Source organism: Passer montanus, unplaced genomic scaffold, assembly GCF_014805655.1.
Source record: "Passer montanus isolate IOZ18808 unplaced genomic scaffold, ASM1480565v1 scaffold37, whole genome shotgun sequence".
In the NCBI taxonomy this organism is placed as follows: Eukaryota; Metazoa; Chordata; class Aves; order Passeriformes; family Passeridae; genus Passer; species Passer montanus.
Genome location: NW_024368485.1, coordinates 3,747,596 through 3,765,729, shown reverse-complemented (window position 1 = coordinate 3,765,729; position 18,134 = coordinate 3,747,596). Strand labels below are relative to the sequence as shown.

General features: G+C 45.5%; 1 protein-coding gene across 1 annotated transcript in view; it reads right to left on the bottom strand.

Annotated features, from left to right (window-relative positions):
• The window catches only part of CFAP61 (cilia and flagella associated protein 61), a 91,062-nt gene that overhangs the window by 7,250 nt on the left and 65,678 nt on the right, over positions 1-18,134 (bottom strand). Inside the window, exons 22-26 of the mRNA XM_039717026.1 lie at positions 16,603-16,930; positions 16,287-16,378; positions 14,380-14,585; positions 2,820-2,910; positions 280-433 (exon numbers count right to left, since the gene is read on the bottom strand). Of these exons, the coding sequence (XP_039572960.1) occupies positions 280-433; positions 2,820-2,910; positions 14,380-14,585; positions 16,287-16,378; positions 16,603-16,930 (871 nt within the window). The remainder of the gene's footprint in view (positions 1-279; positions 434-2,819; positions 2,911-14,379; positions 14,586-16,286; positions 16,379-16,602; positions 16,931-18,134) is intronic.

The following is an 18,134-nucleotide window of genomic DNA, read 5'->3' as shown; positions in this document are numbered from 1 at the left end:
GGCGGGCGGCCCGCGGCGCATTAGCATACAGCTGCGGCCCCGCGGGCACGCGCCGCCGCCTCCCCGCCGGGGCTGCGAACCCAGAGTCCCCCTCAGCCATGGGGCTGCGCGCCGAGATCGCTCCCTTCACACCGAGAGCCCCGACACCGCCGGGGCTGCGAACCCAGAGTCCCCCCTCAGCCATGGGGCTGCGCGCCGAGATCGCTCCCTTCACACCGAGAGCCCCGACACTGCCGGGGCTGTGCACCGAGACCCCGCTGCCCCTCGTGCCGCTCTTACCTGCAGCCGGCGGCAGTCTGTAGGCGTCGGTCGGGGCGTACATGGGCAGCTGGGCGCGGTGGTGGCGCAGGTAGCGCAGGACGGGCTCCCGCAGCGGCGGCGGGCCGGGTCTCTGCTCGGGGTGCTGCTGGGCCGCGGTGGGCTGCCCCGGACCCTGCAGGACAGAGCTGTCGGTCAGACAAACAGGACTCGGGGCACGCTCCGGAGACGCGGAGTGTGGCAGCGAGGTCACAAAACGGCCTGAAAACATGTCAGGGCTAGGATACAGGCAGCACTGGGGTGTGGAGTGAAGCTCACACTGGTGGCACTGAGCACACCCTGAGGCCGGTGGTGCTCGACTGTTTGTTCCCCTCACAAATAACCGGCCACAGGTGCAAGGGTTGTGTGGAACAAACCCGCGTGGAACCCTTTGCCAGAGGAATTCCACACTTCCCCCCCACTCCCTGCCCTATATTTACCGTGGCTTTTAACCGAGTCTCAGCCTGGCCCAGCTGCAGCCAGAGCACCAGGCTGTTATTCCTGATGGAGGACAAGTGCTGTTCCGGCAGGTCTGGCACGGCACGCGTGCCCACGGCGTGCGGCAGCATCCAGCAGCTGATGGAGGTGCAGCCCCCAGCCCTGCCATCTGCATGTTTGCATCGCCGGGGCTGCCACAAACACATGGCTGCGATCCCCGAGGGGTAAACATGCCCCGTGCCAGCGGCCCTGCCAGAGCCCGCGCTGCCAGGGCAGCCTCGGGTGACAATTTCAACACAGGCTCCTGTCCCCAGAACATAAATGGCTTTTCTATGCAGTTAGTGCTTCGATTAGCAAATATTTCTGCAAATATTACTCCTATTGCAAGACAACCAATTTCCGCTTTCTCTGGAAACTAACCAGAAATATCTGACTTCTGTGCATTTATGCCCACAGCTCTTAAACATCTCTTTCCCTCATTTTTAGCCTTCATTAGTAATTTTTCTGCATGCTGAAAAGAGCTAGAATATGAACATCAGGGGGGAAAGACTCGGTCTCTTACTTCATACAGGAAATACAACCAGTCCTGAGGCGTTTAAGAGATACTCCAAGAGCACATGGTACCTTACTCTGGATCTGGGAATGTGCCCAGAAGGAACACCCAACGAAAACATAAATTGTGACATTTAGTAAATATTGTTAAAATCACTGTGGGGAAAAAAAAAAGTCCAAAATGCCAAATTTTCATTCAGATGGAGATACCATCACCTATGTCCATAGTAATCCTGACTCACACAAAGCTGCTTCCAGGCCGTGCAGGGAGACTCTGTGTGTCAGGACTGCTGCCACAAAGACAGGGTAAGGCAAATGAGTCCTTCATTTGCAGGGCACAAACTCCCCTCTCTCAAGTTGTTCACACTTACAGCATGACAAGTTTGAATGATGGCAAGAAAAACCCTTCACATCAGGCCCCTCATTCTGCACAGAACTTCATTTTGTACTCTTTTACAGAGGTGTTCCAAGAGCACCCAAATTAAACTGCACCAAGGCCCTTTCTGGGTCAGGACAACAGGAGGCAAATAGCTTTGAGCCCTTTGGGGAGGAGGCAGGGCTGAGCACGTGTGGCTGCAGCTGGGATGCAGCAGCATTGGGCCCTGGAGATAGGTGGGCCATGGGCTCCACTTCCTCCTGCCACCCTGCCTCCATTTACACTCAATTCCATTTGTTTTCCACAGAGTTAAAAACTCCGTGAGCACATGTTTAAAACCCAGTGCCACCATCTGGAACTGCATGGGCTTAAACAAAGGCAGAAGCAGCGTGAGCAGGGACAGGGTGAACTGCTCCCAGGTACTGGGTTGGAAGCACCGAAATCAGACCACAAACTCTGTTTGGGATCAGCCAGAAGTTCCTCAGGAGGTGGGGAAGGCAGCTCTGGGGGCTGCCTGACACCTGCTGTTATTAGTTGTCCCCATGGAGCACAGTGACTTTGGATTTTGGGCAGGCAGTTCCCGGCTGCTGAGGCTTTATGCCTCTGTTGTGGTGCTAGGGCCAAAGTTGTAAAACAGCATTAGCAAACATTTTAATTCCACCCTTATTCAGGAAATCCACTTATCACTGAAAAAGCCAGTTGCTTTCACCCTTTGGACTACAAAAGCCATTCCCTCCGGTTAGGTGTTGAAAAACCTACCCACAGACTCAGCTGAGAGAGGTGTAGGATGGCTCATAGTATATTCCTATTAGGGAACACTCCTAAACCCAAGGGGGATACATGGATAAGCCAGGCTCCAGATTCCACTGGGTACTTGTACAAAATTGCAGCTATAGTGCAAAAATACAGTCATGGACAACAAAGCAAGTTCAAGTTCTACTGGCAGATTTGAGAATATACCCAAACAAAAAAAGTGAACACTGTGCTGTACATGGTGCCCCCCCTCTGTGAGGTACACAGTCTGCTCTGGCTTCCCCGAAGAGAGAGGTAAACAGAAACATAAAGCTTCAGGATACAGATGGGAGCAGAAATCAAAGTGACCAACACCAACAAATTACCTAAATAATAAAATGCACTCGCCAGTCATTTTTCTTACCTGTTCTGACATCAGGGTTTGGCGCAGTTCCTTCTGCAGATCAATAAACCGATCGTGATAGATGGCCAAGGACCAAGGTTCCCTGAAGTAGCTGGGTAAAAAAGAAGAAATTTAGTTATCTTGTGAACCTCTCATTAACCACTAATAAAGTATTTACCTGCTTTTTTGCCTTTATAAATTACAGTTCTGGACCCATCATGATCGTTTGTTCATAAAATGCCTCCTTGTAACAGCATGGTCAATCAATTCTTTTAATGGATGTTCCTGATGTACAGCCAGCTTCAGTAATTACATTTAAAGTGGCTTAATTCAGAGCTGTGGCAAGACCCAGTGAAGAATCCTGATTTTATCAGAATTTAAAAGCCTGAAGACCTGTAAAGAACGGTGTCTCCATTATCTGTCCTCATTTGAGAAAAGCAGATTGCAGGATTAACTGAACTACTGCATAAACAAATTAAATTTGTGTAGACAATGACACAAATGTTGTTCATCATTAAGGTTTCTGGATTAATAAAAGCCAGAAAAACAGGCCACCACAGGGTTGCAATATGTTCTTTGCACTAGTGTGATGAAGCTAAATTGAACCGATTCTAGGAGGAAGCTCTTGTAACTTTTTCTTTCAGTGACAGCATTCACAGCAGCATTCTTCCATGAAAGAGGAGGAAAAGGATGGAGAGGGCACTGCTCCCTGTAGAACCTCACAGCTGTAAATATAACTGGGGGCAGCCAGATTACAAAGCTGTGATTTACTTCTCTCTGTAATGAAAGATAAATTTTACAGCTCGGGTGAGATGCTCGGAGTGTAATTCTTGTTAATGCTCACAGCGGTCAGGAGGTGCCCCATGCTCATCTTCATAATGACCGAGCAGATGTCAGCAGGCTCACCCGGGAAGTTGGGAGAGGAGGATATTTATGTGGTTGCCACCAACACCCATGCCTTGGGAATGGCAGCAGGATCCTGGCACTGCCCTCTGGAGCACAGGAACCTTCTCAGCTGTGTGGACTTTAAGTGAGCACCTGCATAAGGCAACTTAAACATGCTACACACATTTAACGATCCTGAGATACCTGTCCACAGAGAACTAATGTGCAGTTTCCTCTCTGCAGATTTTACTTCCTCCATATCAAAGGACAGGCTTTCCCCCTCCTGCTCTGAAAGACACCTCAGCTCTCCTTAAACCCATTAAAATGCTCTGTGCACCTGGCACAGCTTGGCTGGATGTCCACATGCTTGGCCCCTCTCTGCCCCAGCACCCTCATTCCCCTCTGAGTGCCAGGCTGGCTGGGGCTGCCTCTCGGAATCTGCTTGGTCTGCAGCACAGCAGGGCTCTCTCTCCCCCACAGACCTTTTCAAAGTATAAATATTTATGGACACCATTCCAAGCATCTCATCCTTGCTGTAGCAAGTGCTGCCTAGCTCAGGAGTTACTGGGACTGACACTTGCATGCTCATTTGGATATGCAGGTTGGGATGAGCTCAGCTTTAAGGATCCTTGTTTCAGTAACTGCACACCCCAAAGGTGTGCAGAGAGCTGGAGAAAAACACAATATCCCCCAACATTTAAAATCTCTTAAATTTCAGAAGAAAACCTCCACCCAACACAAACCTTTAACTCACTGTTGATAATAAACAGCAAAGAGAGAAAGGGAGGTGTTATACAAGAATACATTAAGGTAATTAAAGACTCTATTTTTACTGATATGCTGTGGTAAAAGCTATGTTCTGCTGGCCAAATGTTTTGTCAAGCTGGCATCTTAATTTAGACTATAATCCTGAGCAGATGATTTCCTCTCTCAATTGAGGTGCAACCTTCCCAACTGCTTTACCTCAGTTAAGGGGCTCACCTGCCTCACTGAGGTGTTGCACTTAATGCTCTTTATAAATGTTTCAGGGATGCTACATATTCCCACTATTGTCACCAGCTCCATCTATAACCACAACTTTACTGTTCTGGTCAATATCTACAGATTTGGAGCTCAAAACCTGAAATGTGCCACCCAGTTTGGAATCTTTAATGCAAATAAAATGCCTGGTTTTGGGGACCAGAGAATGCCTTATCTGTATTTTCTAGATAGACTGCCAGAATGAGCTCCTAGTAACCAACATTTACTCCCAGACTTCCTTCACTTCCCTTGACCTGAAGAACACCAATGGCCATTTGGAGATTCAGCTCACACAAACAATTCATTTTCTTTGCCGGCTCTGTGCTTCCATCTATTTATCTTTTCAGTTTGAATCACCTTTCTCAGGGGGTACACGGTGTTTTTGACAGAGCAGTTCTACATATGGCTGCTAAAGGGAAGCTTAATAATGAAAAACCCCATTTGAAACCAACAAGTTGACTTTCTGAGGCTCATTCTGAATTTTATTACCACTTCAGCAGCAGTCCCTCAGGGCAAGCCGTGGAAGGCTTCAAAGTATAAAGCTCTTCAGTGTACGAGACGGAGCTGGCACACTCCCAACAGGGGCTCAGCGGCTCCTCCGCTATCACAAGGACGGCATCTGCCACATGTGTTTGCACCATTTAGTCTTTCATAACCTGCCAGAGTGATCAGGCTAAATATGTACAAGATGACAGTGTCTGCCAGGAACATAAGGGGTGTGCAAACTTGGTCACTTCCTAGCGGGGATCCCTGCTGGAAGCCTTTATGGCAATGACAGCGATTGCGGGAAGGCGTTTGTGACGGGTGGGATGGAAGGGGCTCCTGCACAAGACAATGAACAACATCCTTTGCGTTGCTAAGGAGCTGGTCTCACCTTTCATTGACAAACAACATTTCAAGTCTGTTCTGCCTCATTTGTGAGGTGTAGCCTACATTAGATGAGAGGCAAGGAGGAAGGAAATATTTTGCGGTATCCTGTACAGAAGGCAAAGAATCCTTCCCTTTGCAAGAGACATAAACAAAATGGACAGAGCTGGGCACTGCTAACAAGCAAAAAATCAAGTGTACACGTGGCCATCCATCCAAGAGTGCCTAGAGTCACTCTCCATTTCATTTGCAGGAACACACCTGTGGAAGATGGTTCTATGTCCTGGCATCAAGGACCCAACGCTGAGCTGCCACCTGAGTCAGGTATGGTGGCACGGGGGTATAGCACTGGCAGCAAGGTGTGAAGCCAGAAAATCTTTAAAACTGAATGAAAACCCTTCAGAATAACACCCTTGTTTTGTGCAAGGACAAAACAAAAAGGAAGTTATATAGATAAAAAAAGAGATGAGTAATTTCAGCTCTGTGGTACACCCCCTACCTGCAGGGGAGCTTGTCCATGCCAACTGCCCCATGCTCTGGCCCAGGGTCTAGTTCCAGGGATCAATCCTGACCCCTGAGCTGGGCCTGCGCTCTGGTGCCTTCTTGCAGCAAGGGGGCTGGGATGAGAAGGGGATTTTCCATTGCTCAAAGGGCAGGGGGCATCTTGTGATGGTGCCTTTGAAAAATCCCTCTGCAGACTGGAGTGTCAGCAATTACAGGTTTGGAGGATGATGTGTCCGTGGCTCTTCTTATGCTTGCTACTCAGAGCTTGCATGGATGGAAACAACACACCCAAATTAGACTCCTTGCATCCCTCCTACCCCTGTTCTTCCACCAACAAACACACTCAAAGGAAGTTCAGAAACGCTGACAGCCTCAGATGTGGGTTGAATCTGCAGCTCTCGATAAATGTCTCTAAGCAATTCTGGACACAGATCTCTTGAAATCCCATTTGTTTCTTCCCAAAGCCATCCACAAGTCACCAGTGCTCTGCCCTTGATGCCATTAAGTCCAGTGGCCCTCTGGTGATGGCCGTGCCCTCAGCACCAGCACTGTGAGCACACACAGAGCAGCACTATGGCTTTTAGTACACAATACAAGCAGACTCACTGATCAACTTAACCTCCTGGTAATCTGTAAGGAGTGGAGAGTCTTCTTTCCTCTCTGTACCTTCCCAAGCTTTGTACAATGCAGGGAATTTTTAAGATAGACATTCACCTTCCTAGGCTGACATTTTTTTCTAAGAAGAAATGTAATGCTTGAAATGCAAAATTCTCCAGGCTGTCATCTGGAAGATACTCTGTCCCTTCTCAAATTCTCAGACTTCAGGACATACAAAGTCATTCTCCAGCACATGTGGATGGCTCTGGTGGTGCCTCTTAGTGAGTCTCAGGCTTGTGATGGCCCAAGCTGGGAGCCCAGTCAGGCAGAGAAAGGCTGCTGCTCACACGTCCCAGGAATACCCCAGGAGAACAAGCACAGAGGAGATTGAAGCATTCAGCTGACACGGGCTCAAGTGGAACACAATTACACCAGGAGTGCCTACACAGAGCAGGGACTTCCACTTCTCAGGAGTGGGAAGAGCAAAGTACTGTGGAGGGATGGGATGCAATGCAATTTCAATTTTCAGGCCATCCTGAAAAATACTTCCCAACCACAGCTTGCAGATGAGCAAAAGTCTTTTCTCCGGCACAAGCACACAAGATGGAACATCTCATCTTGCCAGGAAAATTCAAAATGTGTTGTTTTCAGAACAATATATGCATGTCTTTAAGACTCTTAATTACAAAGATACGGTAATACCAGCAAAAGATACAAAATGTTTCCTGATATACCTTGGATAGTTGGACCAGGAATCATAGTGTCTTAATTTAAAGACAATATAAATAAATGCTCCACTGAGCATTTCCTGCATTCATATGACCAATAATTTCAAAAGACAGCTTGTTTACATAGGTAAAAAGCAAGACCAATTTGTGTCAAATCCCCTAGAGCACCACCTAAGAGCATTGTTCTTCAGCACAAAGGACATAACATATTCCCTGACCTGCAATTTCTTAACATTCGCCTACAACTGCTGAACAGCAAATGCAAACCAAAAGCCTGTTTGTAGCAAAAAGGGTCTTGACTTCCTTGCTCTGCAGTTCTGCTCCCTGAACACCTGCTTGTGCAGGTGTTGGAATATCTCCTGTTAAATTCAGTGATCCAGGACTCTCTTATTGCTCTCACCCAGTAATTAGTGAAACCAACATCCTTAAGGACAACAAATCTGTGCATGGATCCACCGAACAGCTTCACAAAGTAACAACAGTGCTCACAAATTCACAAGCTGACATTTCTTTTGTCCCTTTTGAGAAGCAAACCCTGGAGAGGAAGCCTGTGCTTTTTTTACCACTTCTCACAGAACCTGCAATGTCTTGTCTTTAGAAGATGACTGGTTTAAAAGTTGTGGTTTACAATTCCCTTTTTCAACATTGCTGCAATGTCAAACCAGAGCAAAGGACAACTGCTCTTACAATTCTTGTTCTGGAAAAATGGCCACTGACTCCAGACCTTGTTGAGGGTGACACTGCTCCTGCTGGCCCAGACCCAGCCTCCCAGGGCTGCTGCAGGGACCCACTGACGTCAGGGGGTGACACTGCACCACTCACCAGCATCCTCCCTCCAAATATGCCGGTGATCCATCATGACTGATAAATCAGCTCTGCTGCAGTTTTAATATCCTGGAAATGTTACAGCACTGTACCCAGAGGCACCTTCAAAAAGCAGATCCTGGTATTGAGATAATGGAGCCCTTTCCTGTTCTCCTAAGTGGCCTCAGGAGAGACTCTCTGTTATTTCAGCACTGGTATTTGGTAGAGTTTAGACACCTTAGTAGATCACAGCAGTTATGGTGTACCAACTCTCACTGAACTGCTCTCTGAACTTTCTAACCTCTGTGCTCTTTAAAGCTGACACAGAAGCACTGCTGTCTGTGCTCTCTCTATGAGCACTTTGTGGCTGACCCTGAAATCACGCTTACTGCATTTTTTTCACATCATGTTATTTCACACATAATGTATTATGGAAAATGATTTAAAGGAAATTAAACCAGAGGCACAAAACCATCAAACAGGCTGCGTGCAGGAGTATGATTGCTTTTCTGCAATTGTTTATGGGCTCAATCATTCATAATGGTTTGCATAATTACTAATATGAATCAGCAAGATTTGGCTGCAAATTAATGTGGCAGGGTTCAGCTGACAAGCTTTAACTTACTAATTTGAATGTGGGGTTTCTTAGTAACATGGCTCTTCATTGGCAAGTTAGCTGCTCCTTTAAAACTACTTAATATCTGGAAATCTCCAGCCATTTGTATCGATTTGCTCTGTAAGTGCAGCTGCACCAGTGCACCACGGGGTTAGCGGTTAATTCCGGGAGCGAAAAAGCCGTTAGTGCTTTGATTCCCTTCAACGTGTTCCTCTTCCCTCACCCTCTCTCTCTCTCTTCAGGAAAAGCATACACATTTCCCTCTAATTGGGCTGCAGAATGTACAGAGCAGCACTATCTCTCTCAGTCATGCTTACTACCTGTTACAGTTCCTTTCTGGTCTTTTTTAACCCGCAGAAAAAACGTCTCACCGTCTGCCCAATGAACAAAAGCCTACGGTGGAGTCCCTCAAATGTAATCCCAGTGTGCTAATGGTGTGGGATCCAGCAGATTCCAGACAGCAGCGGGGCATTCTAGTGTTCCCCTTAACAAACAACCACTCTTCATTTCAGAAAGCTTGGGTTAAAACCAGCTTTTCCATGTAGCATGCATTTCATGTTTAAATAATCACTGATTATCCAGCCTGTAAGTAATGAAATTCTCTCTACTGTTCAACAATAATGCTGAAAACATCAAATGTTCTTCTTTTCCTTAATGCATTTGTTATATTGTGAGCTTTATTAGCGTTGAGTCAATAAACAGTCCAGTGTGGTGTTTGTGCTTAACAGTCTCACTGAATGACACTGCTTAACAGATTACCTTCAGCCTAATGTTAACAGCATCAGGATGTGGGAGTTGAACTTCAGTGGAAAAACCTAAATGGTTACTTCAAAATAAGTGAATGCAGTTCATGCAGCTCAAAGTACTTTTGAGTATTTAGCTTGTACAGCTAATATGAAAATACAATGTGAAAATAAAAGACAGGGCTTGAAGAGAGCAGCCAAGGAAACATCTGGTGCTGTTATCCATGTTTACAGTTTCTGGGTGGATTTTCCAAAGCCTCTCAGGGAAAGGGAGCCTGACTCCCTTCACATATTCCTGCAGCATGTTTGGCAGCCTCATGTTCCATGGCCTGTCAGTACCTGGTGCAGTTGCAGCTGTGCCACTTTGTGTGATTTTTTTTCAGGGTGCCCAGCTCCTGGACAGCAGCACACAGGCCTGCTGAGAACCACCTGGCTTGGATCTCCACAGATCCATGCATGCATCACCTGTTCCCATCCTCAGTGAAAACTGAATCCTACATGCATTCTGGCACTGGGGAGAAAAGATTCCTTTGTGACTACAATGCACCTAAATCCCCTGTGCTTTCTGTCCTACACTCAAGTACTGCCATAAAACCCACTCTCCCAAGTCCTTCTTGCCAAAGAGCCCTGGTCATTGTGGGGACTTCTCCCTACTCATGGTGCCCAAGATCCCTGTGCAGAGCAAGCAAATTGTCCAGTTCGACAAGTCCTGGAAACGAAGCTATTGAAACAAAAAATAACCACCAGGTTTTGAGCTCTGCCTGGGTGACCATGCCTGTGAGGTTTCTCTGCTCATCCCTCATTAAAACATGCCCTGCCTTTGTGCACTGCTCCCCAGGCCTGACCCTGTGTCCCTACCTTGTGCTGCCCTTGCCTCAGTGCTGCTGAGTGCCACGTGACTGAGACACAACCAGCATCTTCTGCAGGTCATGGCTGACAACGAGTTCATTAATACACAATTACAAAATCCCAAGTAAAAGCTACTCGCACCTCGTTTGCAAAACAAGCTCTTTAGGTATTTTAGAAACTAGTGGGTCAGATTTTTATGCATTTATGTTAGATTTGATTTTCATTAATGCCAAATGAACCTTACAGGAAGCACTTCTATCTCATATTAAAGGCATGATGCCAGTGAGCATTCATTTGGTTGCTAAGTATCAGGAGACCCCTCTAATTATCTGTTTTGTACTTAAGATGCAGCAGAGGGAGATTCCACTGCTCTGTGGACATGTTCCATAACTTGGCAACTGCCTTGCAGCTGCCTTCAGCTCAGGAGGACACAAAAGGAATGCTGGTTGCATTCCTTCTCTGTGAAGTAGAGGACTGATGATCAGTAAATCTATAAACTTAAAAAGAAAAGAAAAAAAGCTTCAGACCTCCCTCTCCACCTTTCTCTTTAATCTGCTGCTAGGGCAATAATAATGGAAATAATGTGAAGGCCTTTCAGCAAGTGAGGGGGGTCAGGACCATGGCATATAGCATGGTATCCCTTCAGGGCACACTACCAGAATTTGCTTTCTTTTTCTTCAGGAGAAGACTCCCTGCAAGAAAGAGCCTTGCTCTTGGGGATACAAATTCTAGTTGACTTTTTGAGATGCAGCCTGATGGGAAATGAATAACAATTGCAGAAAACTCCTTCCTGAAGTGGATTCCAAATCTAGTGAGTAATGCCATTCAACTCACAGGTGATGAGTCTTTGGCTCCTACATTTTTTCCTGCCCTGGCATAGAGGAACTGCACTGAGAGGCCCCTCTGCTCAGAAATGCACCAGCTGCAGGCCCAAGTGCAAGGAGAGCACCCACTGCATGGCACGGGGCAACTGGAAGGGAGGGCAATGTGTGCCCACTGCTTCATCTCCTCCAAGAGCCCAGGTACTGAGGCAGAGCAGTGACCAATCCTTCCTTTGACTGTGGGTCAAGTCCTGTAGCTTTTAAATCCTGCTGAACTCATACCCAAACCAATGGAGCTCTTCTCCAGAAAAAAGGAAATGTTTCTCTCATTATTCCCATTAGCTATGGCTCCAGGCACACAACCAGAAGGGATGACTTTGTCAAGTTTGCTGGATCTCAGCAGCCTGTTTTTAAAGCTAATTTGAGAGTGGCATTGGCACATTCTGGCCAGGAAATCCAGTACCATGGGGTTAACTTTCAGCTCTTACACTGAACGCAAATCAGTGAGGAAATTCACTGCTAGGTGCAGTCTCTAATTATTTAAAAGATAATTTGCATGCTGCACAGAAATAAATTAGCTCCCAGGTGACAGCTGTTCCACTGTGTCCATTCCTGGAATGAGATGCCATGCTGGGAAATCTAAATGCAGACCAAAAGATTAAAACACTGCATTTTCTTGCCTTGTAGGAAGGCTCTTCCCAAAAGAGAGGCATAAAGAAGAGAGGAGGGGAACAGATATTTCCAACCATCAAGTTTACAAGCTGAACTAGCACACCACATTTTCACAGTCTCTATTTTCGTTTCACTAAGGGCATTTCACATCTTGCCAGTAGATGTGGATGCAAGTGTAACAGGTACTAGTTTAAAAGGAAGGTTTTAAATCCAAAGACAGGAACTCAGTCCTAACATCAGGTTTGTGTTCATGTGGGATCCTTACAGACCACATGACCAAGGCCAAAACCAGTTGTTCTTTTATTGCACATAGAAATCAGTGAATGCATTTTCCTGTTCTGTACCAAAAGCCAACTAGGCACCACTTTTTCTCTACATGAAAGTCTCAGGACAACTCACAAGAGATGCTAAACCATTTTTTAGTGTGATGGTTTTCTAACAAACAGTCTTCTCATGGCTTGGTTTTAACAGTGTCTATTGCACACTGCATGCACATGTATGCACATTTTATGTGACACTGTACTGTAGGGAGGTAGATATGTTGTAGCTGTGATATCAGAGTACATTATACTGCCACCCTTCCTCTGTTGCTCCACGTCCTTCTGAAAGCAGCAAATTTCTTTGCCAGCTTGCTGTGTGCCAGGACTGCTCCATGGGGATGCCAGGCAGTTTACCTGTCACACCTGCTGGAGAATGCTCCCTCCTCACAGGACAGACATGTGTAACAGAACACCAAGCTGGGATGAGTGGGAGTGTCTCTGTGTGTGTGTGTTAAAGTGCCACAACAACCACATGAGCAAGGATTAAAGAGCAGCATATGTTCACTGCCGTAGAGCAACATATGGGATTTCATTCATATGACCAAAGAGCAAGAAGAGAAGGAACAAATCTATCTAAAGATAAGGTAGAAAGAAGACTGAAAACAACTGGAGGCAATAAATTAAAAAAAAAAAAAAAACAGATAAGAAAAACCTGGCAACTGTAATTCAGGAATTCTGCCACAGGCTAATGAGAGGTAAGATAAAATAATGAGGCAAAAGGTCCCAAACAACATCACTGTCTAATGGCTGTAAAAGACAAGTCCAAAATTAGTTCATCATCACTAATTAAGGAGAGCTGAAGGGATGTGATGAGGCCCTGATACATGCTATCCCTCTGTGCAGCACACCAGTGGTCAAGGTCAGGAAAATACTACTACCTGTACTGCAGGCTGAAATCCCAAAGCAGGATGATTTATTCTTCCAGATGTTACTGCTGGTGTGAAATTTGCTGGTGCATCTAACAAATGCCCCTGACCACACCTCAGTGTGGCTCACAGAAAAGCTGAGCTCACAAGGTGTGTGCAGACTGTAATGCCCCAAAAGCACAAAAGCACTGTACCTTGCACAGCCTAGGGAGTTCTTCTAGTGCTCCAAATGTACCAGCAGCATGAGCCATGACAAGGAGAGGAAATCAACTCCTTAGCCCATATCTTGTGCACTTTTGTCACCCTCCTTCAGTTCCTCTTCCACACTCCCTGACAGTGTGATGTTCAGGTAAACTTCACATCTGCTGTGCCCCGTTCCTCTCTTGTAAAACAATCCCAACATTTGCTATAAATTGTAATCAAGCCCTATTCACAAGCATCTTCTGGACCACAGTAGACCTTTCACAGCAAACTTACAAACTGTTATCTAAATAACAACATTTAATATGAAAAATTTGATACCATTTGTGCCTTTCTTCTAATCACTTGTAAATAGAAGAAAATCAAACCTGGAAATGTTTCAGGCACCACTATCAGCTTTGTATCACAATGAAAACTGATCATTTGTTCCTGAGCCTGGCTTTCTGTCTCTACCCAGCTGATGTAAGGCTGTACTTCACTACTCCATCTGTGACAGTTTATGTTCCAAAGCACCATTTGTGAGGGATTTCTTCAAATGAAAATCAAAAGCAATGAAACATTCCCTCAGAGGAGATGGCACATGACTAGAACTAACCAGGCCCTTCAGTCTCTCTCACCAGATAAAAATAGGAAGTTGTTGAGCATGACTATCACCATGAGTTACGCAAAATCTCCTTACAAACCTCTGGCTTAAAAATCTGATTCAAAGCCACAAAAATACTTTTAAAAGAGACTTTTGAACACAAATCTTCAGTAATAAAGGATTGTTCAGGTTCAGCTTAATGATTAACCTACTGAATATTCTAAACAAAAGTGATAAAGACAGCTAAATGCTCATTCAGATGAAAGATAGTCAAGTCAACCACTGCTCTTCCTCCTCTAAGTAAATCTCAGACACACAGCTCTTTCCAGGAAGGTCTTGCGACTTGCATTTTTACCAACAATTTTGCTAAATAATGGAAAATATTTTTAAATCTGTTTTTCTACTTTTGTTCCGAGGGAAAACGGCCAAAAGACAAAGCACAATAAGACAAACCTTAAATTCTGCCAGAAGGTAGATTTTGTGCACAGCAATGAGCTCCTCTCACCTGTAGAGGTCTGAGAGCTGCCCGGCCCTCCAGCGGTAATAGAGGTCATTGAGGAGGCGCTCGTGCTGTCCGTACAAGCAGATGTAGTTGGAGACAGGGAAGGGCTCCTTGGAAAAGCAAGTGATGCTGTCCACCATATTGTATCTGCTGAAGTGCATCCTGAAGTAATTCCCATGACTGGCCTCCCCGGTTACAATCTCCATCCCCTGGAACAGAAAACACCAGGAGAGCTGTGGAGACAGAGAACACCTGACCTGGTACATGCACAGGGTCAGTGAGGCCTTCCCAGCCCGTAGATATCACTGCTTAATATCCACAACCCTCCTGTTAAAATTGAGAGACCACTCCTGGCACAGCAGGGCATGTTGCTGTGGCTTGGACACAGCTTTTCCATGTGGTTTGGTTGGGTTACTGCCCATCCACTGTCACTGCAGACACCTGGGGGATCCAGGCCCTCTGGCTGCGCTGGCAGCTGTGACACCGGATCCACAGGGACCTGTGACCTCCTGGAGCAGCAGCTGGAGTCAGGAGGGATGACCTGGGGCATCCCAAACAACACTGGACCTCTGTTGGGGTAGCTCAACTGAACCCTGTTCAGCCTCCTTTAGGACACAGAGCACACACATGACATATCACGTTTACTGTCAATAAAAGAACACCAATATTGGACATTCACACTCACTGTAGCATTTAGCTTCAGCTACTTAAATCAATCACTTAGATTAAAATGTAAAAATCTCTTAGATTAAAGTGTAAAAATCCCCTTCAAATCTCACATTGCAGTGGGATGATCAGATAGCTTGAAGCTATTTTTTCCAGCTGTATTCCTGTCACAGTTTTATACATTTCTACAACCTGTTGCTAGGCTACAGAAACCTTTAGTATTTCCACACCCAAGCTAGTACCTTTCACTAGCTTCTCTTACTATTTTCTTAGAAAATTCTTTTAGGATTTATGAAGTTTCTGGAGTGGCTTAAAAAATATCGTTCCTTTTCAGGTAATCAGCAGGTAATCAGAGTGGCAGCAAAATAAGTCTAATCATATTCTAGCAATTTGGAGTAAAAAAAACCAATTCCTCTCTTTGATAGTCTTTTTTGCTCTCCACTACATGCTGCTTTGGATGGCTCATCCTGGATCTGAAAAGCAAGGTGAGCCATGCTTTGATTCCTCTCCCTAAACCATTTTCTTTTTAAAAAGCCCATTTGTTTCATTGCTGTTCAGGTTTCAGAATCAGCACTGAAGTAGCTTTTTAAAAGCTGCTCTTTAAAGCAACTGCAAAAATGGGCTTGATGCAGAAATTCCCAAGGAAAAAGGTAGAATCTATGTGAAAGAGAATCTTGCCTAGGTGGAAAGTCCTCTCTGGCTTTAAAAGACATTAATCTAGTCCTTTTCTTGCCTCAAGTCAGGTTCTCTAGTAAGAAAAACACTCCCATGTTTGTATCCTGGGAAAATCTCCTATGTAGCCCAGCATGGGGTGTGCTTCCTCATGCCCTGTTCCAAGACAACTCTCACAGCTGCAGGACTTGCAATGTTCTAGCAGCACAGAGCATCTCTTCCACAACATTTCCTGCTCTTCTAGAAGTCAGCTGAATTTCCCTGCCAGACTGCCATCATCTCTATGCACTTGCAGCACATGCTGCAGGGAGCAAAGAAGGCTGAAAACATGAAATGCTGCTAATACTGTCCTGTGTCCTCTGCAAGGAAACCAGGCATCTTTGGAGAAAGCCAAATATCAGGAAGTGTGGAAAAGAACACCCAAGAGGTTCAGTTAGTTCTGTGACTGCTCCTGGTTTTCTCTCTCTGTACCTGGTGTGTACTGTGCCTCCAGAACCAGCCACCCTAAACAGGAACACCTTTTCAAACAAACAGATAGGACAAAACAAGAAAAGTTCCATTATTTAACTTACATAATCACACTGGTCATGTTCTACATCCAAGGACATGGGGATTCCAGGCTTGGAAATGTGCAAGTAGTTATAACCTCCAGGAAGAACACCACCTGCCATAAAAGAAAAGATGAGATTTATTAAGTCATTAACAATGAAGAAAATAATGTATTTGTTTGCCCTCATTCTGCCATTATAATTTTCCAGTACATAAGGAGTCTTGAGTGCTGTACTGCCATGAGATGGCACCTGAGGTGAGACAGACCTGCCTGTACTATAGAAGAGCAAAAAGACCTGAGAGGGGATGGAAGTGTGACAGAAATCCAGCTGGACATACCTTGAACTTTACACCTTCTGTATACGGGGATGAGTCTGTCTGAGCCTTCTGGTGGCTCAGAACTGGGCTGAGGGGATGAATCAAAGAGACTCAGCATGGAAGCAGCAAGCTCAGAGCCAATCTCCCTGGAGTTGAAGTTGCTGTGTGTTATTTCATCCCTATAGTATCTCCTGGAGAACTTTGTCACAGGACCTGCAGCCCTGATGCTGGCATCATTGGTGTGGAATTTGGCATCAATCACAAGTCTTCCATCAAAAACAAGGCAAGCATCAGTGATAGCCTCAAAGGTTTCATAATCCAGTGTCCTGTAGGCAAAGCTAAAAAATGCCTAGAAAGAGATGTAAATAAGTGAAGATAATTTTATATTACTTACTGGCTGATTTCATAAATCAAAACCCAGACTTTATTCTGAATGTTATTTTACAAAACAAGAACACGAAATACAGTGTGATTTTAGCCACGCTGTCACAGCAGAAAGATCCTTCTGATCCAGCATTTCCAGCTATCAAAGTTAAGACTAAGACAGCAGAAAGGAGAATTACTAAACTAGACTCATCTGCTTCTGGTTATTAGATAGTTTAAAAACTCCAACATTTGCACAACAAACAGCCTGAGTGGCTCTGCATGTTTTCTGTGTTAGTCCAAGCAGGAAACATAGACGTGAACCTTTTGAGAAGTTTGTTTTCTTTCAAATGCTCAAGCCAACCTGAAACCCCAAGAAACAGAAAAGCACCAATGTATTTGGAATTTAGCAGGATAATTGTGCATTACAAGGGTTTCCCAACAGTTTGTTGGTAAACAGGCTCAACAGAGTTACTTTGGCTAACCAGCACAGGGACAGTCAATGAAATGGAAAGACCAGAAATTAAACTTGTTCAGAAGGAAAAGTCATCCTCATTCCAGCTACAGCAGCAGAATTTCAGTCAGTGGAAGCTGCAGAGGCCAAGGACCCTAAATCCATACATTCCTGCTCTAAGTCTCAAAGAAAAAAAATCAAGTGATAATTCTCTCCTTTTGTTTTCTTATGGCATGGGCACAGTCCCTGTTCTGGGGCACAAGAAGCAGAGCTCCTCTCCCTCCACAGAAGCTGGGACAGCACAACCAGCACTGCAAAAGAGCAGATGGGGGAGAAGCAACAACCATGAGCAGCATCCTCAAAGCTTTCTCTGGCAAAGGATAAACTGGCAGAACACGATTCCTGAATGAGTGCAAGTCAAGAGTGCCCACTGGCCACAGAGGGTTGAAAGGAATAGGAATGACAAGGCTGAGAGATGTTTTGAACAAGACCACAGTCTAAAGGGCTCAGATAAAGACACTGTCCCACTGCTCCAAGGGTCCGTGAAGTCCCAGAGTCCCCACACTGAGCTTTTCCTGTGTCAGTGAAACTCATGGGAGTGAGTTTCAGTGCCCTCAGCTTTTAATACCATCAGACAAGTTGCTGCCCCTCTGGCAAGAAATATTCCTTACTGGCTGAGGAAAGGATGGAAGGGTCTCAGATGAGCACATTTTCCCTTGCTGCTTTCAGTCTAAAC